The following is a 27955-nucleotide window of genomic DNA, read 5'->3' on the forward strand; positions in this document are numbered from 1 at the left end:
TTGTGTGGGTCACGTCATGCAGTGGTGTCAGCATGCAGCATGTCTAATTAGTATTGCTTGTGAAAGCGAAGCATAAATATTGTTATCTCACACCCAAAGGGCCTCTGGATGCCCCTACGGACCCCTGCCATGTCTCAGCTCAGGCATGGCGGTGGGCTCTTTTGACTTTGGCTAGTGCACTGAAGGACTGTGGGGGGCTCCCAGGGGCCCAAAACCGATGTGTTTTGCACCAGCGAGCGTCATATGCTTGTGAAAATCTGGCTATGTAGTTGGTTTTGCACTTGATTGAGCTTGCGGTGAGACTGCATTTTTATTTGTTAGGAGTAACAGTCAAAGACTCTCTAATATCATGTATTAATGACTGAAAGTGCCATTGGTTTGAACAGACAAGACAGCAGAGGCACAGCACTAACACGAAAAGCCTGTGTGCGCAGCCCATGTGTGCGGTGTGGACAGCAAGTGTCCACGTCCGTCCGATCGTTTGCTGAGTCAGGAGGCACCCACTCGCGCTGCTCTTTCTTGTTTTCCTCTAGATTCTTATCTCATTGACCCATGAGCTTTGACGTTATGCTCAAGTGACGTCTGGTTTCAGGGCTCAGATCGTGCCATGCGTCCCGGGAAGCGCCGGATCCCTGTTTTCGGTGGAGTATGAACTTGTTTCTTCTAGCGCAGGATCCACTGGATCTTTTCTGCCTGGATGTGTGTGTTTACAGCCGGATCATTGCGCACCTGACACTCTTTCACTTTTACAGCGCGTGTTTAATGAATGAACCGTTCGCTTTTTTATTCTGCTGACGGATTGTACCGTGTCCGACCTTCATTGCGGAAAACAGCCGGAGACTGATGTGAAAGCCCGCCGCTGAAGTACGTGCTCTACGAGCCTTGTTCCAGCGGACGGCTGTTGTGATCATGTAAGTATGCATATGACTCTTGCTTTGCCATGACTGAAGCCCCAATAGCGCAAAATTGACAGGTATGCTACAGTACCCTGACATAAATATCAATGCACTGTTACTGTGCACGCATGCATAGGTTGCGTGTGCAGTAATAATAGCTTAATAACAGCAATTATTATATATGTATATAGAAAATGGTAGATAAATAGACGTATACTGTAATAACGTGTATGTGCCTACTATAGTGCATGCAAATATTAATGCACTATAACATGCAATAATAATAAAAGCCATTTTGGGCTCTTAACTGTATATTATTACATTTTGTCCCGGGACCTACATATTTTAGCAATAAAAATGCTCATAAAAACAAAACAAAACAAAAAAAAACTTTGTAATATTTTACCATAAAAATGTATTGTCTGATGTATTATATACTAAACATTCTCATTAAATTGTTATTTTACATCTTTTTTTAATCTTTAACAGTATTTAACAGTAAAATGAGTAAAATATAGACTATATTATAGACTATATGTGTGTGTGTGTGTGTGTGTGTGTGTGTGTGTATATATATATATATATATATATATATATTATATATATATAAAACCATACATTTGAAGGTATTTTATGCTAAAATTACATTTAATGCAATGTTAAGCCAGTTATTCACCGTATATGTGACCATGGACCACAAAACCAGTCACAAGGGTAAATTTTTTTAAATTGAGATTTATACATAATCTGAAAGCTGAATAAATAAGTTTTCCATTGATGTATGGTTTGTTAGGATATAGGACAATATTTGGCTGAGATACAAGTCCTTAGCAATGCATATCTAGCCACAAAAATACATTTTTTCTATATTTATAGATTTTTGGCATATAAGAAAAATCGATGTTTTTGAACAATACAATGTATTGTTGGCTATTGCTACAAATATACCCGTGCGACTTATGACTGGTTTTGTGGTCAAGGGTCACAGTTAACTTACAGTTAACCAATTAACAGGTTTTTACTGTAGCATTTTTGGAGTTTCTTCTGTAAAAATTACAAACATTTTCACAGTGTAGAGAGAGTTAGTGAATGACTTTGTGTGAAAGCTGTGGGTTGTGACTGCTTATATAAAGACAAATGGTTGGATTGTAATTTAAACTGCTGCAGGTCTATACACATAGTCGCCCTGGGTAGTGAGTGTCCTGGGGGCGTCGGTGCTGGGGATGAGACGGCCGGCCCGGGACAGGTCCAAGGTGGTTTGTTGTGGAGTTACCTGGGCCACGGAGCTCGGGAATTGGATCCAAACTCAATGACACCATCAAGGCATCCCCTGAATCCTGCGTTTATGGAGTACCAGTCTAGAGTATTCGGGGATGTCAGAGTGATGGTGCGAGATTGTCCCAGCTGGGTGAGTAACAGAGTGAATGAGAGAGGGATGATGGAATTCAAAAGCAGGATTAGGGTTTCTGCAGACACTTGCAAGGGAGTTGTTTCTGCCTGATTGGAAGACTTAGAGGAATTTAATGATATCCATAAGCTGATTGGTGGAACAGATGCTGAGCTACTGAGATATGCCCTCTTAGCATCCCAGGTCATTTCATCCTTCGTTTTAATCACAGGACCTCTTGGACAGTGACTGGGCGAGCGTGCGGAACGTTCTGGAGCAGGCCGACATCGTGGTCATTAAGTACTCGGTCAACGACAAACTGGCCTTTCAGCAGGTCAGAAACGGCTATGCTCCAAGACTTCGCCCTCTTCTTCGGCACTGGGGTCTTCCTGTGATTCTGGTAGCCATTGGGGCGAGACTAAATGGTGAGACGTGATTGTCTGTTTCTGCATTGCATTTGTTTAAGGTATTTTTCTCTATTATGAAGTTTTAAAGAAAAGCCTTTTGCAGTGCAGATGTGGGAGATAATGGCCTTAATGGAAACAATTTAACTAAACTCTAGTTAAAAATTGGCTTATATGGTTTTGCTTATGGAATGTGAGCTTAAGTACTGTAAGCAGAGGAAATAATGTCAAGTAATAATGATGGTGTGCATTTAAGCCTAATTACTTCATGTCAATCAAAGTATTAGACACTTAAATTGACTTTTAAACATTCCTAAAATGACAAAATGCAACATTCAATTAATTAAAATGGATGAAACGTATAGGAACACTATGGTACTGTGGTGTTGAACTGGTTAACCATTACTGATCTTCAAAAGTAACGCAGCATATGAGAAGCTTCTGACTTCAAGGAAAAGGAGAAAGTCTGATCGAGCAGAGATTTGGCGCTCTTTTGATGTGCTGAGCAGGGTTGCGCCGTGAGCGTTTGTTGAATATGCTCATAGGTAAACATTTATAGACTCAAAGCACTTAGACCACAGATTTGGCTCCATTCGCTGTGAAAGCGGCAGCTCTCTGCTCACTGCATGACCTTTGAGATGTATAATTCATCAAGATGTGATTCCATCCAGCTACATCATTTATCCCTGAAGGATAATGGAGGACAAACGAATACGATGGGTTTGTTTAAGACTTGCAAAAAGTTCCTGTAGCGCAGGGTTTCTCAAACTGGGGTTCGCAAGTTGATGAAAAGCTAATAATTAATTAAATAATAAAAAATATAAATTTAAAACAATTGAAATAAAAACACTTGCTAAGACAGAAATATTTCATTTGTTTTTATTTTAAATATTTGGTTTACCTGCATGTCATGTGATTATTAACCAACATTAGAGAACTGCGAACATGTGAATGTGTTGGTAATTTACAGAAAAAAATAATGTTAAGGGAGCTCAGCTGACAAAACTGCCGTAAAGTTTTGCTTGTCATAACTATATTTTATGATAATGTGAGTGTTGCTTGCCTGTGCAAAGCTGAGTTTGATGCTACAGGGTGTTGATATGCAGTAGGTGGTTTGTACAGGTGGGAATCATACGTTCAATCACTTAGAAAAGCAACAAGCATGTCTGTATTACAAATGATGCAGAATAAATTATGCACAAAGTTTAAAGGGATAATGAAATGAAATGAAAATTCTGTCATCATTTAGCCTACCTCATGTCCTTCTAAACCTGTATGACAAATATTCTGTTTATAATCAGATTGATGACTTTCATGTAAACACCTCAATTGATCCAATTAAGCTCGATATGAATGAAATTTCGGATTGAAAGGGGTGGTGTAGATCTGAAATAATCCGATCAACAGGAAAAATTAAAGCTGCTGTCCTTAACTTTAAAAATTATCCAAAATCAATTTTTGAGCAAGTACATAACCAGCCAGTGTTCAAAACTATTTTCTTACCTTACCCAGTTCACAACAGTAAGCTTGTAATTATGTTTTATAATTCGGGTAATACTGGTGGGTTTTCGCGGGAAATTCAAGCATGCCGCCGTTCGTCTTTGCGTCATTACGTCACATCTGTTTACATAAAGAACGAGTCCCAACTAGTAGGCTATATCGCATGTGAAGCGGATCATTTATAGCCTTTTCTCACAGCAGCTGCAATAATTAAACTTATGTATGGTATGACAAATTATTAGATTGTGTACAGAAATTGAAATCTACAGGTAACACTAACACACACTAAATACACATAGTCACACAATGCTGTTGTTAACATTAACAATTTGAGAACAAAGTATAACAATAATAATTATTTGCTCGGTTTGACATGATGCTTTTTTTTCCTCAGTTGGTTGGAACAAAAGTGGCAGGTTTGTTACTTACTTGTTCAGATGACATTTTCCAGTAAAAATTCTTACTTTGGTCATACTTCAAGACTACAATCTGTGATTCTGAAGTAAAGTATCCACACGAATGCGGTGACTGACAGCAAACATTAGATTCATCTGCGCTGAGAAGTCGTGCTGAGGCACAACCCACATAAAGATGATAATTCCGCAAACAACTGCAATTGCAGGTTTCAAACAGAGATGGCGACAAAGAGGCAAACATTACGGACTGCAGCTTTAAGCATGTAAACACATTTCAATTTGACTATTTTCTTAATCAAATTCAAAAATAGGCTACATTGCACACTGTGCAGTCCCGTGATGCATAGCCTATGTTTATATACATTTTACATAAGATGAATTTCGTATGTTTATTCATCTCATGTCTTATGAACTGGTCAGAGAGACTGTATATTTACTTCATATTTGCTAAAAACCTCTTCTTTTTCTTTTTGACATGTCTTCAAGCAAAAATGCTCACAGCAGCGCTGGTGACATTATCGTAATTCTGAAGGTAGCGACTACGCATGCACTGAAATTTTGTTCTGAATACATGTAATGCCATGTGCGGAATATGTGATAAAGGAATAGGTGAAACGGATTGCAACATTTAGGGTTCATAACAGAACATTCATTCTGAAAATGAAAAATTAGTGCATGTAAACATACCTTAAGGAACACAAAAGAAGATATTTAAAAAACACGATGAAAGTCAGTTGGGCCCAATGTTGTTCAGACTTTCAAAATATCTTCTTTTGAGTTCCACATAAAGTCATACAGTTTTGGACAACATGAGTTGAGTAAATAATGAGAGAATTTTCATTTTTGGGTGAACTATACCTTTAGAACTTACACTTAGTGGTTTGTTTATTTCTAATACTCTAAATGTGAGCAAAAGTAATATTTATGCTAATGAATTCATGCCATGATGATCGTGCTGTATTTCCTGTTGTTCGGCCGTGGAGAGACCTGAGGTAAAATGAGACTGTAAACATGGCCTAAAAGGCTCACACATACTCACACAGTACATGTTTTTCCATTTCTCCGGGGTTTTTCTTTTATTGGCTACAGTGATTCATACCTCTTCCTGCCCGTGCCCTGTTCACGTCTTTTTCTTCCACTCTTCCATTCTCACTCCATCTATCTCTCTCTCTCCATTTAGCTGTCTTTCCTTTCTATCATGTTATTGGCTCTTCTTTTCCCTGAGGCATTCACCCTACTAGCCGGCCAACTCCTCCTAACACACACACACACACACACTTTGTTTTTATCCAGCTATCCCGCTCTCTCATTCTGTCACTGCCACTCTCTCCACCCGTCCGCACAAACACATACTGAGTTTAAATTTACGCTGGTATAAACTTGAGCTGGCATGCATTGTTACGTAATAAAGACTCTGATTCCGTCGCTCCATATGCCTGCCTGTTGACATGGCTCTGAATGTTATGTGCTCTCTCTCTCTGTCAGTACGGGTCTAGATGTTTGCCTGCTTTATTTGGCCCCTTGCTCTACAAATGTCATTTGTACTGTGCATCAGTAATTCGTTTGCATATGCATATATCACTTTTATGTTGTGTTCCCCACTGTCATCATCCACAGATGAAGGCCCGCCGTGCACATGTCCTCTGTGTGCGTCCGACTGGAGCAGCTGTGTGCCCCACAGTGAGGGGCTCCAGCTGTCCAGGGACCTGGGGGCCACTTACCTGGAGCTGCCCTCTCTAAACAACTTTTTTGTGGGTCGTTACTTTGGCAGTGTGGTAAGTGTCTCTTTCTCTCTTAATCATTGTTAAGAAGTGTCATTAGCATGCAGAGGAACTGTACTTGAGGTTTAGTGGTTCCGGGCTGGTAACCACCAGGTTGGATGTTCAAACCTTGTAAGGGGTAATTTATAAACTCCATGTCTGGGGTGAAACATAAAACCCATCCATCACCACTGAGACCTTAAACCCTGGTTGCTCCAGAGGGACTGTAATAAGTGGACTGTAAGTCATTTTGGATAAAAGCTTCTGCTAAATGGCTAATTAGAATTTATATTTTGAGAGCGTTTAAGGTTTCTCAACAGTATCTACTGTATCACATGCAATAAGGAGGCAATCATTTTCTCATTCTTATGCTTGTAAACACAAGCAAAACATGTTTACAGAAATGCTTTTACAATTAAAGTCTATGGGGCAAGGCATTAAAGAAAGAATGCTTAAAGACATAATATGTAAGATTTTTGGATTAAAATATCCAAAAACCACTAGAACAATGTTATATATTTTGTTGACTTGTGTACTTGCATTATCCTTAAAGGTGGGGTATACATTTTTTCACTGTTTGGAAGTTAGTCGGGCCGATACCAACAACAAACGTCTAACCAATCAGCATTAGGGGGCGTATGACGATCGAGGAGAGAGAATGAGCAAGAGGGAGATTTGAAAATAACTGCAGAACGAGAGATGGGACACAATACAAAACAGCTCAAAAGAATATCACTGGAATGAAGGTTTATGATTGGGCAAGCGCTTTAGGACCCGCGTTTATATTAGAAAAGCTTTCCAGCGCTGGAAAGAGCTAAGCGGGAAGGCCTGAAAACAGACATGGAGGCTACTTTGATTCCTTCTCATGTGAGTACACTGGGTTTTGATGGTCTGGAGCTGCTGTGCTGTTGGCGACTAACAACAAACACTTGTTTGTATTTTTGTGCTTCCTTGTCGTTTGTTCATCATCTGCGTTTTATTTTTCGTGAAGCGACAGCTATCCACTCGCATCTACTCGCATTGCGTGTGTGAGAGTTTTGCAGTTAAACTACTGCACACTGACGCCCGCTAGAGAATGAAGTGTTTAGCGTCGTTGGTAGTACATTTGCCTCACATGCCAGCAGCGATCGGGCTGTGGTTTAAGACCGACTCGGAGCAGGGTGGTTAGTATTGGAGTGTGAGTTTTGGAGGCGAAGCAATGAAGAGAGGGGTTGGTTTGTTTGGGTTGATTTCAAATATCAACAGTGTTCAACAACGAATTTGAGAAATCACATACAGCGCCTTTAAAAGGTTAGTTCACCCAAAAATGAAAATTCTGTCATTAATTACTCACTCACATGTCCTTCCACACCCGTAAGGCAAGGCAAGGCAAGTTTATTTATATAGCACATTTCATACACAATGGTAATTCAAAGTGCTTTACATGAAAAGGAAACAAATACATAAGAATAAAAATGGAATGAACAGGAAACAAATATATGAGCCCTAATTGCCTGAATCACTAAGTTCGGGGTTCCCCTATCTGATGTGGAACAGACCTTGTCCAGTGCTTTACACTCCCTGTACACAGATGCACCACTTTCGTGTCCCTGTATTAGAGTGCGTTCAGTGTGCCTGAAACTTAGCGGCGAAACTTAGCGGCGAAACTTACATAATGTGCCTTTAAAGGGTTAAATATTAGTAATAATATCATTATCGCTTTATGTTAGTGCTAGATGATGATGTAAACCTCAAAATATCCAATATTGGTCAATAAATAATCGTTATTCACATATTATTATAATCACATAATCGTTATTTACATATGATTCACATATTCTTATTCTGTGACAACTGATTTACATTATATGTGCATTTTGAGACCTTTTATTTAGAAAACAAAAAGGTTCTATCTACAGAGTCAAATGGAATGTGTAGGAGCCATTTGTTTCAGTTTATATAGTTTGTTCTTTTAGGCCACTAGAGGGCGCATAACATATTTATGTTGTCGCAGAATGCAAAAATTTTGAAGCTCATTATCTCAAAACCGCTCAGAATGCAGATGGAACCTTATAATTCCAAGGTGGCAAAATATTAAATCAAAAAAAAATTCAACAGATAACTGGTGTAGTGCAGATGTATCATGCATTCCTGCAATTTAATGATACCAATTAAGATGCGCACAAATTTGCAGAATTTGAATGAAGCTCTAAGAAACCATCCATTAATATATTCTATTTTTTTACCTTAATATTCTGATGAGTTATTTTCTCATGTTCATGACTTAATATTTATTTTTTGTGTGGTCTTAATTTTCTTGTGATCTTGACATAATAAAAATTGTTTTCTCTGGATCTTTACATAAACACCTTTTATCAGACAGCAACACATCTGACAGTAATTTAATTATTGGGAACGCTTTACTTTTTGACTAATGCAATGTAAAATACAAGATAAAATAATTTCTAAATAAATAAAGCAGTAACTGATGTCATCATAGTCACGAGTTTGTTTTACAAGGCTGTTTATATGTTTTGGAACTCAACCAAGGTGGATTACTTTCATTAATCTGCCAATCTTGCCCCATAGACTTCCTCTGTAAGTGCAAAACTGTAAATTTTTGTTCATTTTTTATATATTGCCAGCCGAAAATTATTTTCTGTGGTAATTAGGAGTGCGTCACAGATGCTGTATTGAACATGTATGAAATCCAGATTGTTTTATTGATGTTCTGTGAATTTAAAATGTCAACAGTGTCTATTTACATTGCGAACTCCGTGAACCACTGTTCAGACAATTTACTCATATTGCACATATCACTCCTATTTAACATTTATCGCTAATCAGTCACTATTTGCACATAGTCTAAACAAAATGCTGTTTGTTGCTATTTAAACTTGGGGCAAACTGTATCTACCACTATTCACACTCAATTCCCATAGCATCTAACAAAAAACTGTCAAAATTTGGGTACTAATAGGCCTATGCACCTTTCTGGGGGGTAGTTAAGGTACAAAGTTGTCCTTTTAAGGGTATTGCCTCAGCGACAAGTTGTTGTACCCCTAATTTTTTTCTGACAGTGCACTTAATCTAAATAACCACAAATATCCCACCATATTTGGTCTTGGTGTGATTGTGGTACATTTAAATGTTATTTACATGCTCTCTTTTGAATCTTCATACAGCTGGAATACTTCATGATTCAGTGTCTGAAGCAGAAAGCCAAAGAACGGCCAGACAAACGGCGGGGTCACAGGCTTAACGAGCCCCGCCCCCCTCATTTGGACCAGCCAGGTTAGTGGCTGTTGAGATTTTTCCTCATTATTATGTACATTTTGTGTCTAGTGTTTGTATTTGAAATCGACCTCCCATTTTACTAAAGGATATTTAGGCATCTTTAGATTTTTCTGTTTCCCTTCAAACCTGTATAATTTTGGCTAATCTCACTAATAACGACTTGCAATTTGCTGGGCATTTTATCTTAATCTCTGCACAGCAGTCGGGCAGCACAATATGCACAAAATGGCAATATTCATCAGTAACTGAGTCAATTGACTTGTCTGACATTTAGATAAAAGGATTGTCTGATGAAGGCTAGTAGCATTCTGCACAAGATGAGCATTGCTACCAGCAGTGACACTTAGAAAGAGAAGCCAAAGCTTTCTGTAGTTTGCTGGTGTGGCTCCAGCACCACTTAGGCTCTTTTTATAGAGCACAGCCCATAAAATATGAAGGGTATTGAATGCTGGGAAACCATTGGTGTGGCCTCAAATGAATGGTTATGGACGAGTGCATAAAAGTACAGCAGTAATATATCAAAAATGTGCCTATAATACAGACATGATGAATAAACAACATCTGTTTGTTGTACTTGTTCTATTTCTTTTTAACATCTGGTGTTAATGTGCTCTTCCCTCATTTTGGATTTGCTTTCACGTCACTTTTCCTTTTGCTCCCGTCTTATTACAGTATCCCTTACTCATCCTGTCTTGTCTGCTTTGCTTGTCTCATCATTCTCTTTCTCCACCTTATTTCCATCATACTAAAAAATCATCCTCCTCTGCTTAGCTCACCTTGTTTCTCCCTCTCTCTCACCTCTTCCTTTTATCTTCCTCTCGCTCACATCCTTTTGTACTTCCAGAAGTTCTCTACAGGAAACAATAACCACAAATTAGAGCAGTTTGGTTGCTTCTCTAGACAGCATTTAAATTCAATGGAACAGTTGTGAGCAATATTAGGGACTTTAAAGGGGTCATGAACTGCATTGTTGTATTGTTTTATAATGTTTCATGGGGTGCACTTATAATGTTAGAATGATTTTTACATCAAAAATGGTCATAATTTAGAAATAAAAGGTATTTTTCCTACCCTGATTTTAGCGCTCTTATTTGAACGCTCTGTTTTAAGGGGCGTGTCTGCTGTGAGACTTCAGTGTAAACGCCCACTGCTGTGATTGGCTAACATCTTTGCATATGAAATAGCTAAGTATTACATGTGGAAATCTCTCGAAAACTTTTAGTACGTTTTTACTATTACAGCTCTCAAGGTTAACTAATCATGAAAAGTGTTGATTATAGTAATATATTTAGATCTATAGCATTATATTTAGATTGTGTTGTGAAAGGTTGCAGTGATGAACATTGTAGCCGATTACAGGCATGTTGTTGAGCGCATGAATGCAGCGATCTCGTCGTTGCAACTCGATTCTTGCACTCTCACGAATGCTTTCATCATAACAGTGCAAACATGATGTAAATAAGAGTTTTGTTGATTTTAATAGGAGTTTTGGCGCGAGTCCAGAACTCAGTCACTGATAAACTCCGCTGTTTGATTGACAGCTCCAGCGATTGCAAAGGGAGCGTTCTTTGATTGCTTTCTATATATAATTTAAGCACAGTTTAAATAACAGATTATTTTCATCCTACTAAGAGAAACAATGTGAAGTTGACCGTTTAGTCACTGGTTTGATTTACTGACACATAAAGAACATCTGACTGACTCACAATATAGCTGTTTTACTGTATGTTTGATCAAAAAATACAGCCAAGACACCTACATCTGCAATCAAAAGTCAGAGATTTCACTTTGAACTCATTTCTCCTCTCTCCTAGTCTCATTTGTGTCTATTTGAAGGTTTTTAAGCAGAAACATCTGAGATCTGAAGTTGATATATGAATGAATATGAATGAGCAATGAAAGAGCCACATCTGAGCATTAAAGCTGTTCTATAACATCTCCATGTCTTCCAGCGCGTCTTCCCCCGGTGAGAGTGGAGGAGTCCAGCTTCTCTCAGGACCTGCAGTGGCTTCTCGAACGCGGCGTTCAGTTCGCAGACGTTGCGTTCTACGCGGGGGACTCTGGGAAGGAGCTGGGCTGGGCACATGCGTCCGTTCTGTGTGCCGTCAGCCCATACTTCAGACAGCTGTTGGTGGGACGGCAAGCCTGGGAAAGGCCCGTCTCGCGCTGCACCTGTAGGGAAAGAGATGGCCCCCACTCGCTTTTGTCCACCTGGGATGGAGGTGTAGAAGATCTAGCCAGAGCCGACGGGCATCCTCCTGGACACCTCTCACGGCTGGTTGTGAAGGACCCTCTGCTGTGTTTATGCCTGTGGGAGACGTTAATGTTTCTTTACAGAGGTGAGAGAGAACGTGCACTGCTTGCGATATTACGGCTGATGTTGTTCAAGGCAAATACTGTTGGATAAAGGCTGCAATATATTGATGTTTATAGCTTTTCATTTACATAAGATGAGATCACAGATGAGATCTCTTTAATAACTCAGCTGTTTCTGTTAGACTAAAATGAGAGTAAATGAAGAGCAAATGGAGACCTTTGCTCAAGGATCCTGATTTTTTTTTTTTTTTTTTTTTAAAATACACTAGTAATCAATGTGAATGTGAATATTTTTTTTATTTACTGAGTACCTAATTTTCCTGAGCTATTAAAAAAGACTAATAATCATTTATTTTATTTCTTTTCATTTCATTTCATTTTAGAGAACCTAATTCTCCTGAGATATGAAAGAGCTAATGTCCTCTGGGTAGAGCTTCTTTTATTGCTGGTGTGCTGGCGATGTTTCTTTTTCCATGTTCAATCCTGTCACAACCGTAAATATGAAGCGAGATTAGCATTATTGAAGGAAACAGTGTGAAAATTCTTCCTCGGTTCTGCTGGTTTAGGCATCTCAATTGAGTTACGGTTAAAATTTTCTCTCCAATTCTCTGCCTTATCTCTTGAGCTCTGCAATTGTGTTTTCTTTTGTTTGAAAAGGAGGATTTTTATAGGATGCTTTCAAAATTAAAATGACTTTAGTTTGGAGGCTATTTGTTTGTGTCTAAGGCCTGTCTGATTTATGGTTCTCTACACGTGCCTGTATGACGGCAGTCCGCTCTATAAGACCCTGGAGCTGTGGGACTGATTACCATGCTTGGGAGGACAGAGAGATCTCTGTGTTTGTGTGTGTGCGCTTGTTTTTCTGCTTAAGTGTGTGTGTGACTGTACATGCAGATGAGGAAAATGAAAGAGAGAAACCAGAAGATGTACATTATTATATATACTCAGCAAAAAAAAAAAAAAAAAAAAAGTCCTCTCACTTTTTTTTTTCCAGCAAATTTCTTAACGTGTAAATATTTGTATGAACATAAAAACATGTGTCCCTAAAATTTACATAAACCCTGCCCCAGGGAACACGCAACAAAGGGAATGAGGCCATGTTGGGCTGCTTTAGAGAAGAGAAAGAGTTGTTGTAGTAGAGTGTTGTTGCCCTGCCATCATTTTACGCCGGACTTCTTCACAAACGAGGGTCAATTCAACGCTGGATTTGCACAAAAGGTTAACATGACGGCACATGCTAGTCGATGGGTTTGAATCAATTCCACAGCAACTACATACATTTATCCACTAACCATTCAAAAACGTCCAGATGCATTCTAAAAGTTGTAACTTCTTCCTGAGTCTCTCCATCAGTGTCCGACTCTGGTTTGAACAATGTAAGGTTGAACACCGTTACTGACAATCATCATTTTGGCTGTGTGAGATTCTCCAGCTTTGTTGTTGTTGAGCAACTGAAGCACGAGCTGTTAAAGCTCCTCCTTCTTCTGGAAAGCGGGCCAGGAGCAGCAGGTCATTTGCATTTAAAGGGACACACACAAAAACGGCGTGTTTATGCTCACACCCAAATAGGGGCGAATTTGACAAGCTATAATAAATGATCTGTGGGGTATTTTGAGCTGAAACTTCACAGATACTTCACTTATATTACATCTTGTAAAAGGGGCATTATCGGTCCCCTTTAACGTCCTAAGTTATTGTAACTGTGACTTTAATTGTAAAAGTATTTCTATTTCAAATATACTGTTCTTTTGAACTTTCTATTCATCAAAGAATCCTGATAAATTGTACACAACTGTTTTCAACATTATTATTAGAATGATTTGCTTCAGCTTTGTCAATTACATTTTAAAATATATTCACATTGAAAACAGTTATTTGAAATTGTAATAATATTTCACAATATTACTGTTTTTTTTTTGTTTTTTTTTTATCAAATAAATGCAGCCTTGGTGAGCATAAGAGACTTCTTTTAAAAACAGTAAGAATCTTACCGATCCCAGGGTACGGCAGGGTATAGGCTACACAACACATACAATATTACTGACACCTAGTGGTGTGAATACAGCATCATGCATGCATAAGCAAACGTTTTCAGTTTATTATGCTGTGTTAGAAATGTGCTATTCACAGTCAGCCATGTCTAATTTATTCTGTGAGCTGAAGTGTCGGGAGGTTACCAAGATAAAGCAAGTAGTATTCAGCTGGTCATGTGATCTCAACATGGCTGCCTCCAAAAGGTGATGCACTCCATGTGAACTGGAACAGCCTATTATAGGCCTATCTCATGTTATTTTAAACACGTAATGTTACTTTTGCTATGTTTCAGACTTTTTAATGAGGGATAATCACCTTCATATGGCATGAAAAATATTTTTCTTTTGATTTTGGGCTGAAGTGTATTCTGTACGTTTCTGAAGGGTGTTCTGGATGTTTTCATGACATTCACCCAAATACACAATTACGATTCTATGCTCGTATTAGCCTGCCACAATATGCATTCCTCACAAGCCGGGAATATTACCTCCCGTATCTCGTTCTATGGGACCTCCGATGCAAAATGGAGGCTGGAAGGATGGACATGCATCTCAATCAGGAGGCTTTAACAGTTCAGAAAACAGGAATGGATATTATAGACTCATTTATCAGAATAGGCCATGCACAGAAGGTGAGAAGGTGAGGCCCATACTGATGAGACCATCTCACCCCGCTGATATATAGTGTGATTTTGCAGAGGCCATTTTCATCCAGTGAGCCAAGGGCAGTCGTTACATTAACGGAAATGATACACGGAAACTCGTTGTTCGTGGTTTCTTTCAGATCAAACCCCGCTCAGTCTGTCTAGACAGATTTACGAATAAGGCTAGGTTAATATTATATCTGCTGAACTGTGATGGATGAAAATTTTTACGTGGTTTTCACTGTGAAATAACAGTTAATATAACAAGTTAAATATTGGTTTCATTGTCTTAGCTGTCACCAAGGTGGGAAAAGTTTTTTTTTTTTACAATTTGATTTTTATGGAAAACGGCTGTAGGCTACCATCACCTTATTTGTAGCCTTTTATATCATATTATAGTATATCGAGAAGAGAATGCTGAGAAAAGTCTCTGACAGCCTTGTTTTTAAAGTTGTAACTGAATCCACCAACCTTGAGAGGTTGAACTGTTAGTTAAACTCCAGCAGATCTGAGCAGCCAGTGTAAAAGGACGAGATTTACTCCACAGTCAGCCGAACAGCCAGTTAATGCAGGATGCGTTCATGGGTCAGTGCGTGTTGGTGATGTGTATTCTTCGCAGGGGCCTGGGAATGGGAATACCTCGAGGAAGCCATCGCTGAAAAACTGAAAAACCCTTTGGCCGTGGCTCAGCTGATGGACAGGATACGCTCATTTGTTGGGAGAGAAAAGGTATCACTCTGACAGACAGGACGCTGATTGGATCTATAGAACTGAGGCTGCATCCGAAATCGCATACTCTCTTGAGTAGGTAATTATTTTGAATAAGTACTTACTTTGCGACCACTAAAAAAGTATGTTCTATAGTATGAGTGTGTGTAGTATGAATGTAATCCGGACGTAATACATTCATCATGTTGTCATTATCACGTGACCTACCAGCGTCAGTTGCGTCGCTTCACTGCCATTCACAAATCCTCTCACGTGGCATCAAGGGATAGTAAAGTGTCTATTGAGTACCTCAGGGATGTCGTGTTTTTGTAGGCAAAACCCGGAAGCGAGTTAGCATTTTAGGACTTCCGGTTCCATCGCCCTAAAGTCAATGGGTTTTTTGAATGGGTTTTTGCTAAATTGCCTGAAATAAGGTCTGTGGTTAACAAAGCCTCTAAATATTTTTACGTTTTGATCTATGACATAAAACACACCAGTTATAACCCGCTTGTGATTTTATTTTTTAAACCTTTATTGTGTCTTAAAAACGGCGGTTGCTAAAAGGGACTACTTCCTTTGGCGGCGACTTTAGACGTCATCATGACAAACAGGACATTTGGACAGCATTTCTCATGAAAAAGTGGATAAGTATTCATACACAGCGCAGATCATAATCAGCGAGCATGTTTTTAAATAAAGTTGTTTTTTAAATAAAGTTTGAGGAAGCTTGGTGGTGGTGACGTTGATCCGCGACCATGGTGTGCTGTAGTCCGTTTATAGCCTACTGTTAGCTTTTTATATCTGACGACTTTATTTAGGCTTCAAAATGTATAAATATTGTGTTAACTTGTAAAGATTATCTTGATAGACAAAACGTGTAAGTGTCATAACCCTTTGTTAAACACAGAGCTTATTTTTTGCGATTTTCCAAAAGTCTGTGGGAAAAATGCATAGGCTTTCGATCGAGGGAACCCGTGCGCCGCTAACTTCCGGGTTGGCCTACAAAAACACGTCATCTCTGAGGTACTCTATTGTATGCAATCTTGCCGGAAGAAGTAGGTCATCCGGGTACTTTTTATCCAAGTATTTTGGATTTTTATCCAAAAACTGTCACATACTGTTTTCCGCCTACTATATAGAAGGGGAGTATGTTATTTCGGATGCAGTCTGAGTTTGTTTGGCTGGCTGTTTTTGTTTCGCTGGCTGATACAAGACTAGTCTTAAGACACTTTTTTGGTGTGGTTGCAGCACTAAGAAAAATCCAATAGTTCCTACCAATGCCAGAAATTCTCTATTCTGGGATTTTATTACTATTATTGGTATTTTTCACCTTTGAATTTATTCTGCAACCAATAATAAGTGTGTTACTGAGAAAAATTAGCATTTGTTAATCTATGTTAATACATTATAAATAATTATATTATAATTAAAATATAATTTATATTATTATAGGTGGTTGATATGATCAAATCAACTGTAAATACAATACACTGGAGAGTTTTCATTACATGAATTTATTAAATTTTACAGTTATTCCTTTTTAAAGCTGCTGAAGTTATTCAGTCAAGATCAGTGTGTAATTTTCTCTTTTTCCTTAGTTGTTTAAAACATTAAATTTCTACCTTTTCAAATGTGTCAAAAACTTTAAGCAGTCCTGCACTGCGCAGCAGATACATTTACACACTGCAGTATACGCAAATAGCAAAATCTATCAATAGGCACTTTATATCATTATATAATGGTATATATATGGTCTTAATGCCCAGTCCTAATTATTATTATATTTAATGTGTAATATAAAATAATTATAAAATAAGTATATTATTATAACGATTCTAATAATAATACTTATTATGTAAACTATTGTTTGTTGTTAATTTGTGTTATGTTGTGTGTATATCTATCTATCTATCTATCTATCTATCTATAGGTTACACTTTATTTTAAGGTGTCATTGTTACAGTATAATTATATATTTAAGTTTAGATTAATATTAATTAACAACATGTACTTACTATAGGGTTAGGGTAGGATAGGGGTTTGGTTGAGGGTTAGTAGCACGTAATTATGCATAATTTACTGTTATTACTATGGTAAGTACATGTAACATATGTAACAAGGACACTGTAAAATAAAGTGTTACCTATATATATATATATATGTGTATATTTATGTGTATATCTACGTCTGGATCATTATTGCAGTGATTATTATGTTTCTAGCATGTTATATGTTTGGCAACAGTTCTTCTAACCCTAATTGATGGAGTGTGTAGCTTTTCATTTCTTAAACAACCATGTTGGGAGACACACCATGGCCGTTTTCCAGGATGACAATGTCAAGATTAATCAGGCTCAAACTGTGAAAGAATGGTTGGGAGGGAGCATGAAGAATCATATTTTTGAAAATCTTTGGGATGTGCTGGAGTGAACTTTACAGAGTGCTTGACTCTTGCATTGTGGAAATAAATGTTGTGAATCGATGTTATGTCCATCAAGAGGTGCATCAATTTTTGGTCAAGATCTTGTAGGCTATTGAAAATGCAAGAGGTGAGCACTCTGTAAAGTCTCCTCCAGCACATCCCAAAGACTTTCAATTAATTTAAAGTCTGGACTCCACGAAGGTCAGGTGCCAATTCATGTGTGAAGATGATTCTTCATGCTCCCTCCCAACCATTCTTTCATTATATCATACCTGCAGTTGGTGTTACTGTAGTGAATCCACTGTTAATTTTTCCTGGCTGACCTGGTTTATTGAATTATAAATATTCAAGGTACTAACGGTATTCATCGCCTCAAATTGTGCACTGCAGTGTCGATTCGTTCTGGTTGCAGGCCCCCAGGGACACACCCACACCCCGCTCTCAACAAGGTCCTTTGACATTGGGAGGCCTCTTCAATTCTCCTCTGTACTCTGATGTCATCTTCATGGTGCAAGGCAAGATTCAATGCTAACCCTGCATGTTCATGGACATGTAAACAGTCATTTTAGTGCTATTTATACACTAATTATAGTGTATAAATTATAGTGTATAAGTAGCTTTTAATATTTTGAATTAGCTTTTATTTTTTAGTACTTCAACTTTTTATTCATTTATTTTAGTTAGTTGCTAAGGCAACATTTTAATGATTTTTAATCATTTTAGTTTTATTTAACAACCCTGAAACACACACACAATGCCACATTGATTCTGAGTTTAAAGTGGTACTGTAAGTACAAGAGAAGGGCTTGTGTAAGTGTCAGAGCTCCTCTGTAATGCTTGACCCCATGTGTGTAAATGTGTTCAAGAGGTCATCTGTGCGTCTGGTTTCAGGAAGTGTGCTGCCAGCGCACAGAGCCGTGCTTGTGGCCCGCTGCGATGTTATGGCCGCCATGTTTAGTGGAAAGTACGCAGAGGCACGAAGTCGTGTGGTGCCAATCCACGGAGTCTCGTCTGATACCTTCCTAGCTTTCCTGGAGTACCTCTACACTGACACCTGCTGTCCAGGTAAGGATGTGGTTTTAAAGGATTTTAAAGGGATAACAATGCAAATTGTCATCATTTACTTACCCTCATGCCCTTCCATTACAGCAACATTACACACTAAAAAAGTTAAAAAATTCATAATCATAATCAAAGACCGCTTTAAGTAATAATATATTTAATGTTATGAAGTGTATATTCACTGTATAGTGTGGCATAATCCAGGTGTTTCAATCACAATGACATGTAGTGATTCATATAACAATGAAGGTTTAGTATGTCAGATTGCTTCACTCATTCTGTCAATCAGAGTGTGATGGATGCTCTGCTCTTTATATCAAGGACATTAAAAAACACTGTTGAGAAAAATATGCAAATAAAGACAGCTTGATTGACAGTGGGCGAATATGAGCCGAGGTTGATGGATGGGTGGTGGAGGGAGAATCAAGAGGTGATTGACGGTGGTGTGTGTCTGTGTGTTCAGCCAGTGTGTTGCAGGCCATGGCCGTGCTCGTCTGCGCAGAGATGTACCAAGTGAAACGGCTGCAGCACCTGTGTGAGGTATGCGTGTGCGCGTACCTTCAGAACATGCCCAGTCGAGAGCTAGCGTCTACGGGCATCAGCGTGATTCGCTTACTGAGGAGAGCAAAGGTGAGTCTTTGCATCTCTATGTCAACAGAGGTGTGTTTGATTACCTTTTGAAGGTTTCATTTGCTTTGAGTGCTTTGGACTGATAACAACACTATAAAAGTACAACTATATACGGAAGAGAAATGAACATTATTGTTTTTAAGGAAGCATGTTATAAAGGCCATAGAAGCAGAATGCGGTTGTCAGTGCTGTATTTGAGTCCTTAAAGTCCTTAAAGGGTTAGTTCACCCAAAAATGAAAATTCTGTCATTAATTACTCACCCTCATGTCGTTCCACACCCGTAAGACCTTTGTTGATCTTTGGAACACAAATTAAGATATTTCTGATGAAATCAAAGGTTTTTTTTTTATCCCACATAGAAAGCAACATAATTACCGCCATTTGAATTGTTGAATAAAGTCGTTATTTTTGTTTTGTTTTTACACACAAAAATTATTCTTGTTGCTTCATAACATTAAGGTTGAACCACTGTAGTCATATTGACTAAATCAACAATGTCTTTACTACTTTTCTGGACCTTGAATGACGGTAATTACGTTGCTTTCTATGGAGGATAAAAAAAAAACTTGGGTTTCATAAAAAAATATCTTAATTTGTGTTCCGGAGATGAACGAAGATCTTACGGGTTTGAAACGACATGAGGGTGAGTAATAAATGACAGAATTTTCATTTTTGGGTGAACTAACCCTTTAATACGTTACGTTCACAGTTAATTTACGGTAGTGACAGCCACATATTATAACTGAACTCACACCTGTAAATTTTCAGACCTAATATTATTTTTAATTTCAGCGATGCTAACTGGATGCCACTTGCTAATTCATATATGCAACAATATGAAGTCATGTGACAAATGTATGTAGTGAAGTCATACAGTACAATGAAGCATATTACTGTTTGAAACATGTATCAGTGCATAATGCCTGTTTACTGAACAGTATTCAGTAAGTAGTATGCTAGTACTTTATTCAATACATTTTTGAACCGTCTTGTAAATAAATATGGTTGCATATTTTACATTTTTATCCAATTTTTGTGTAAAAATGCTGTAACCTTGGCAGTCCAATTCATTGAGCCAAGTAAGGACAATGCAACATGGGATACAATATGGGCAGTGTGTTTCAGTTATATTCTACCAGTTTTTAAAAAAAATTATTATTAAAAGTATTATTTATATACTATTATAGTATTTTTTTATATATATATTTTGAATTAGCTTTTATTTATATATTTTCAGTTTTCATTTTAATTTTAGTAATTTTGTTTTGTGCTTTTATAGTTTTTTGCACTTTTTTCAGTTTTTTTTTACTTTTAATTTGTTTTTATTTCAATTTAATTTTCGTGCTTCAACTTAAAACTTATTTCAATTAGCCCCCAAGGCAACATTTCCAATTTTAAGTTTTTCATCTAAGGGTATACGTTTACACAACAATGATATACAGGTGCTGGTCATATAATTAGAATATCATCAAAAAGTTCATTTTTTTATTATAAATTATTTTTAAAAATGAAACTTTCATATATTCTAGATTCCCTACATGTAAAGTAAAACATTTCAAAAGTTTTTTTTTTTAATTTTGATGATTAGAGCGTACAGCTCATGAAAGTCCAAAATCCAGTATTTCAAAATATTAGAATATTTCCTAAGATCAATCAAAAAATGGATTTGCAAAACAGAAAAGTTCAAGTTCTTTAAAGTATGTTCTTTTGTGCACTCAATACTTGATCGGCAGGACATATTACAGCAAATGACTTGCTCCTAGCACAAATTACAGCATCAGTGAAGTGTGGCATGGAAGTGATCAGCCTGTGGCACTGCTGAGGCACTATTGAGCCTTCAGATCATCTGTATATTGTTGGATCGACTGTTTCTCATCTTTCTCTTGAAAATATCCCATAGATTCAGGTCAGGCATATTGGCTGGCCAATAAAGCACAGTAATATCATGCTCAGCAAACCACTTGGAAGTGGTTTTTGCACTGTGGGCAGGTGCTAAAGTCCTGCTGGAAAAGGAAATCAGCATCTCCATAAAGCTTGTCAGCAGATGGAAGCATAAAGTGCTCCAAAATCTCCTGGAAGATGGCTGCATTGACTTTGCACTTGATAAAACACAATGGACCAACACCAGCAGACGTCACGCCCCCCCAAATCATTATTGACTTCAGAAACTTCACACTAGGCTTCAAGCAGCTTGGATTCTGTGCCTCTCCAGTCTTCCTTCATACTCTGGGACCATGATTTCAACATGAAATGCAAAATTTACTTTTATCTGAAAAGAGGACTTTCGACCACTGTTCACTGTCCAGTTCTTTTTCTCCTTAGCCCAGGTAAGATGCTTCTGACGTTGTCTCTGGTTCAGAAGTGGCTTGGTAGTCCTTTTCCTGAAGATGTCTGAGTGTGGTGACTCTTGATGCGCTGACTCCGGCTTCATTCTACTCATTGTGAAGCTCTCCCAAGTGTTTGAATTGGCTTTACTTGACAGTATTCTCAAGCTTGCGGTCATCCCTGTTGCTTGTGCACCTTTGCCTACCCAATTTCTTCCTTCCAGTCAACTTTGCATTTAATATGCTTTGATATACACTCTGTAAACAGCCACCCCATTCAGTAATGACCTTCTGTGACTTACTCTCTTTGTGGAGGGTGTCAATGATTGTCTCCTGGACCATTGCCAAGTCAGCAGTCTTCCCCATTAGTGTGGTTTCAAAGAACAAAAGATACCCGGAATTTATACTGTAGGGATGGTCATTTAATGAAACTCAAATGTAAATATTCTAATATTTTGAGATACTGGATTTTGGACTTTCATGAGCTGTACGCTCTAATCAACAAATTAAAAAAAAAAAAACTTTTGAAATGTTTTACTTTACATGTAGGGAATCTAGAATATATGAAAGTTTCATTTTTTAAAATAATTTACAATAAAAAAATGAACTTTTTCACGATATTCTAATTATATGACCAGCACCTGTACTAAAAACGCTTTTTCGCTTACAGACAACAACGTTGTCAAAACGATCCATGTTCACACGGATCCGCGAAAACGATTAAAAACGCTGTATTATTCATGCCAGGCCACTAGTTGGAGATGTCACTTTGTAAAGAAAAACTACGCGCCTATAGACCCATTATGTGTTCGCAAACACCGATGACGTTTTTTTGTGGGTGGAGCCTACTTGGCTGCAGAAAATGACAGTTCTGCAGTAGCAGTCTATGGAAGTCACAGAGTAAAACAATGAAAAAGTTCATTTCGAGTTTATATCTCACAATTCTGACTTTTTTTCACGCAAATCTGAGTTTATATCTCACTCGTTATTCTGTCTATTTTCCTCAGAATTGCAAGTTTATATCCCACAATTCTGACTTTTCCCCCCTCAGAATTGTGTTAGAAACTCACAATTGCGAATTATAAAGTCCGAACGGAGAGATATAAACATGCAAATGCAAGAAAAAAAGTCAGGATTGTGAAATAAAAATGTTAAAGGCTATGTTTAAAAGTTATTTATGTAAAATGTTATAGGTTTAAATATTATTTCATGCTGTAACTGCTATGTATGTATTTCCCCTATGAACTGCATATGTGAATATTATGTAGACTTAAGGAAGGAACACAATTGGTTGGCCGCTGGGCAGTTTTTGTTCGTCGGTCAACTAAGTTATCTCAGTGTGTTCCGCACCGTCGGCTGAAGTTGGTCCTCGTCAGCTTTTTTTTGGCCGATTCAACACGTTGAATCGGCGTCGGAACTCAGTCAGTCTGTCGGGCCATCTGATCATTCTGATTGGCTGTTCTGCTACTGCCACCTGCTGGTACAGAAGGGCATTTCTTCTTACGCAGGCACAGAACGGACGTGCTACTTGGCCGTCGGGTGTCAAGCGTCGGTTTGGTGTGTCAGGGCAACTTTGGACCCAGACGCTGCCGACGTGAGCCAACCCCGCAGTCTGTTTTCGTCGCCACTAGTTCGTCGGCTTGGTGTGTTCCTGCCTTAACTGTTTACATCAAATTCATGCTTTAATAGTAGATTAATCATTGCAGGTTTCATCAGTCCTGTCTGTGACTTGCAACATAAACGTCTCCATTTAGCTTCAAACAACGGTATTTTATAAAAATTAAGTCTATATCTTTTGCATTCCGATTCTGACATCCAAAGACACAACAAAACATTTTTCTCTTATTCTGTGGATTTTTCACATTTTCCTCCACTTGCTACCGCTATTTTTCTGCAACCACTATGTGTGCGCAGCTGCAAGTGACGTAACTGTGACGTCTGCTCTAAATTGGTCTAGACTGAAAACGTAATACCAAAGACTATAGAATAACACAAGACACGTCACTCGTATTATTATGAATGGGAGAAAGTGAAACGCGCAATATGGCGGAATAAGTCCCGCCTTCTAAATAAGAGCCAATCGCCGATTGGTAAAGTCATCACATCACTGCAGCGGCCGTTAGAAGCTCCGGTTCCTATAGAAACAGTCAGACGTGCACCTCCGAAATGAGACACAAGAGACGCGCATTTAGCGCATGTGCATTAGGTTGATCCAGCCTCGAAAATACCATTTTTTTGTCATGATTTGAGCATCTAGAAACAAAATGTATGAGACAGTTGTTGTCAGATTTCATTGGTGATTTCAAATATTAAATTTAATCGAAAGCTTGGCAAAAAGCTTTGGAGAATTTGATGTTTCCCCATTTAAAGAGATAGGAGCTGCACTTGCATGCCCAATAGCCGTTTCAAAGATGGCCGCCGGGTGAAATGACTTGTCTTAAAGGGACTTTGGTAATACTCATGCACATGACATCACCGTTTTCACAAATGTGTGTTTTTGTAGTTTACACGGCAATGATAACGGTATCGCTTTCAAAAACTTGCATTTTGAAACCCGTTTTCAAAAGTTTGCATTTTCAGGCCTTGAAAAAGCTGTTGTTGTGTAAATGAACGGCCAAAACCATTTTAGTTAAAAACAGTGTCGTGTAAATGGCCCCTAATATTTCTATTTTATTTCAGCTTTTTGTTATTTTTAGCTAAGAACGTAAATTACACATTTTATCAACTATATTAGTTCATTGTTTTTTTTTATTTGGTCACTGGGTTTTGCCGAAGAAAATATTTTCTTACAAATTTGCTAAAAATAGTATTTGTATGGTAGTATGCCATTTCAAAAATACCTTCTGTCATACTTCCAACATGTTTGTTAGTTAACATTCTATCTGATCTCTCTCTCTCATACAGTGTCACAACGCTGACCAGCTATATGTCTGGCTCCTCCATTTCATTGCCAATAACTACCTGATCTTCAGCCACAAGCCTGACTTCTTGGAGCTATCAGGTGAGCCACCCGCTTGACCACCTGGAAAGGATGTTCAAGCACATTAGAATACATGCCCACACAATTATCTCTGACTGTTACAAAAACCAGTTACCAGCACCCTGTGAGCACTCCGAACAGCTGGTGCTTCAGACAAGCCCATGCAAATCACTACCGGCTTCTGTCAAAAGCTTTATTATGAAACACTGAGAGCAAATGTAAGGTCACTTTTGAAACGAATGAATCATTTTAACACCCAATTAGTACATCCTGCCCTTGCACACACACTTGGCAAATATGAATTGTGTATAGATTTGTGAGTCAATGAATACAACAAGCAAACAGTGACAGGAACATTTTATTTTTCATCAAGCTCCCTTTAGGTTTTTTAAGCAGCCTTATAATTTCTTCATGCATTATCTTTTTTTACACTTAACAAGAAACACATATAGACATTATAGAGACAATTACATTATTTTCAGCCTAAATTTCAGTTGAAGTGCGAGATATATGGTGGACGGATATAATGCTCCGTTTAAATGCGTTGAATAAGTGGGTTGCAGGAGATGTTGTTGCAGTACTTTCTAAGTCCCGATGATGCTTTTTTGACAGATGAGGAGCGTGAGCAGGTGGAGCGGCTGCGCTGGCCATCCAGAGGCTACCTACAGGAGCTCAGTGAGTACCAGCAACGCAGGCGGCAGATCCGCAAGTCTCGCTGTAGCATCATGTGACCCCTTCTTGACGCCCTACGGACCGGAAGGGAGGGCGAAAAACAGAGGATGCAAATTGGAGATGTATTTACATACAGGATGAAAGAGACCTTTGTTTGACCTCTGGGTTAAAGGTGGATTCTGATGTACTGTATTTACACATGAACTTTGACCAGTGACCCTGTGATATAAAGCGGACAGCTGTGAATTCACTGGATTTGAGCGGATCCTATGCGACATTGTCATATAGATCTCTTCTATGTGGATACTGTATCTTCTGTACGAACGATTACACCTGATTGGTGCAATAAACTTCCTCTGCGATGGATTAAACCCCAAAGTATTAAACAGGGTAGGGTCAACCTTATACTCTCTATATTACAGAGATTGATATTTCACTCTCATGGTCAGCCATGTTTTGTCATGGTGAGATTTCTTTCTTTATGAATTCAGTGGTTACTCCAGCAATATGACTTGAATAAACTTCAAATATTTATTTCCCCCCCCCCCCATGAGATTGATTTGAATTTGATGCAACTATTTTTGTAACATTTACATCTGAGATTTTTATTTCAACTAATAACGTACAAAGTACGCATCCAGCATGTGGATCGCCTGTTAGTGCAGTTGGTGTGGTCGACGTAGATTCTGGCTGTCTTTAGTCTAATCCAGTTCTGTTGACCCTCATCTTATGCTGAATAAAGACATTTTAGAAGGATGCGTGTTTGTTCTCAGAGTCTGTGACTTAAATGGATAGTTCAGCCAAAAAATGAAAATTATCCCATGATTTACTCACCCTCAAGCTATCCTAGGTGTATATGACTATCTTCTCTCAGACAAACACAATCGAAGATATATTCAAAAATATCCTGGCTCTTCCAAGCTTTATAATGGTAGTGAATGGGGGGCGAGATTTTGAAGCCCCAAAAAATGCATCCATCAATCATAAAAATAATCCATACTGCTCCAGGGGGTTAATTAAGGCCTTCTGAAGTGAAGTGATGGGTTTTGTAAGAAAAATATCCATATTTAAAACTTTATAAACTAAAATAACTAGCTTCCAGCAGCCGTATGAATTATTTTTATGATGGATGGATGCATTTTTTTGAGCTTCAAAATCTCACCCCCCATTCACTACCATAATAAGGCTTGGAAGAGCCAGGATATTTTTAAATATACCTTCAATTGTGTTCGTCTGAAAAAAGATGGGATAATTTTCATTTTTGGCTGAACTATCCCTTTAAATCTTAACCAGCTGTTCTCAACGGGTGGGTGGTGACCACTGATCTATATAAATGACATTAATAATGTAATAATGTGTCATTAAATGTATTTTATATAGATCAGAAAAACAATGCTACTGTAGATGAAGGCTAAAAGACACTGTGAGCCAGACAGGTTTTTTTCAAAATACTAATAACCATAATCTCATAACACTGGAGCCAGACTGCATGGACAAATATGTTTTGTGCTGACCATGATGTGTTTAGTGAAACATAATTACTGGCTGGTGAGGGAAAAGGCAGTTTTTGAAAACATTTTAAGGATATTTTTGTGTACAATACACAATTTTGGCACAATGGCCACGTCCAATGTCAAATCTTGGCCCTAAAGCAAAACCAGTTGAGAAGCACTGGTATAATTATGTTGTATATTGTTTACAATAGAAGAACTGTGAAGTATACCCTCACTGCAGAGATCCGATTGCCTGCAACATGCCTTCCAGAGCTCCAGAACGGTCAAGACTTTCGACATCACTTCCTCCTCCAATACACTTTTCCCCTATGAAGACTCGAGGAACCTGCACATTTTACATGGAGAAAAAAGCCTAGGTGTAAATAAACGTAATTTAAATGACAATATAAACATGTAGATACTCATAAAGCATTTTTTTAAGTTGTAATAATTACTTTATATTTATTAATTCATTAATGTCTGCAATGATCATGGCCACGTCTGCTGGTCATGCGCTTTGGTGACTCGTCTAAACGTTCCGTTTTTTTTTTTTTAAAAAGGGTTATTTTAAGTTCATATGTAGAGTCGCACATTACACTTTTTATTACACTTAGATGTAATGTAGGTTGTTACATAATGACTGGCGGTCTAATAATATAACACAAATGCTCAAATGTAAAAAGTACTCACGGTGCGCGCGCCTGTGATCTGTTGCAGATAGTCTTGTATACTGCCCGTGTCACTGCGTCCGCTGATATCGACCAAGTTCAGCTGTCCATCTTTGAATCTATACTTCGACAAAACATCCTTCGCCAGTACGCAGTAAGGACAAGACGGCTTCAAAAACACAACTACTTTATCACCCTTAATTTGAGCTTTAACAAATTCTGCCATTGTTCGTGACGTAAAAAGTACAGCTGTTCACCACTAGAGTCAGCCTCGTTGAAAAAGAAACTATTCTTTCCGGGATTTGTGAATCGCTTTCCTTGAAGTGGTGCTCACCGCAACCGCAGAGCCATATGACGTCCAGC

At 38.2% G+C, this 27955-nt stretch overlaps 2 protein-coding genes across 3 annotated transcripts; one reads left to right on the plus strand and one right to left on the minus strand.

Annotated features, from left to right (window-relative positions):
• On the plus strand, positions 1-25490 carry LOC127524905 (rho-related BTB domain-containing protein 3-like). 2 transcript variants are annotated; one of them, XR_007933197.1, is made up of 11 exons: positions 1-911; positions 2064-2304; positions 2516-2708; positions 6221-6378; positions 9528-9636; positions 11592-11978; positions 15252-15361; positions 18175-18277; positions 18654-18827; positions 19292-19454; positions 24684-24819. XR_007933197.1 is itself a non-coding variant. In XM_051916946.1 (11 exons), coding segments are annotated over exons 1-11 (1758 nt in total). In that variant the 5' UTR covers positions 8-909; the 3' UTR covers positions 24798-25490. The 2 variants fall into 2 exon arrangements, 1 of the variants encoding a protein (XP_051772906.1); XM_051916946.1 differs by having other exon boundaries at positions 8-911; positions 19288-19454; positions 24684-25490.
• LOC127524912 (glutaredoxin-1-like) lies at positions 25100-27951 on the minus strand. The gene is made up of 3 exons (XM_051916955.1): positions 27615-27951; positions 27155-27270; positions 25100-25505 (listed from the first exon to the last, which is right to left on the minus strand). Exons 1-2 carry the CDS (start codon positions 27816-27818, stop codon positions 27157-27159), a joined length of 318 nt encoding a protein of 105 aa, XP_051772915.1. The 5' UTR covers positions 27819-27951; the 3' UTR covers positions 25100-25505; positions 27155-27156.
• Between the last annotated feature and the right edge of the window lie 4 nt (positions 27952-27955).

Source organism: Ctenopharyngodon idella, chromosome 13 (genome assembly GCF_019924925.1).
Source record: "Ctenopharyngodon idella isolate HZGC_01 chromosome 13, HZGC01, whole genome shotgun sequence".
Lineage (NCBI taxonomy): Eukaryota > Metazoa > Chordata > Actinopteri > Cypriniformes > Xenocyprididae > Ctenopharyngodon > Ctenopharyngodon idella.

Excerpts from the sequence above, each read along its gene's own strand:
- LOC127524905 (XM_051916946.1), top strand. Across the intron at positions 6,379-9,527 it reads GTCGTTACTTTGGCAGTGTG|CTGGAATACTTCATGATTCA; the intron begins GTAAGTGTCTCT and ends ATCTTCATACAG. Across the intron at positions 18,278-18,653 it reads TGTCATCTTCATGGTGCAAG|GAAGTGTGCTGCCAGCGCAC; the intron begins GCAAGATTCAAT and ends GTCTGGTTTCAG.
- LOC127524912 (XM_051916955.1), bottom strand. The coding sequence starts at position 27,818 with ATGGCAGAATTTGTTAAAGCTCAAATTAAGGGTGATAAAGTAGTTGTG. Across the intron at positions 27,271-27,614 it reads AGATCACAGGCGCGCGCACC|GTTCCTCGAGTCTTCATAGG; the intron begins GTGAGTACTTTT and ends TAAAATGTGCAG.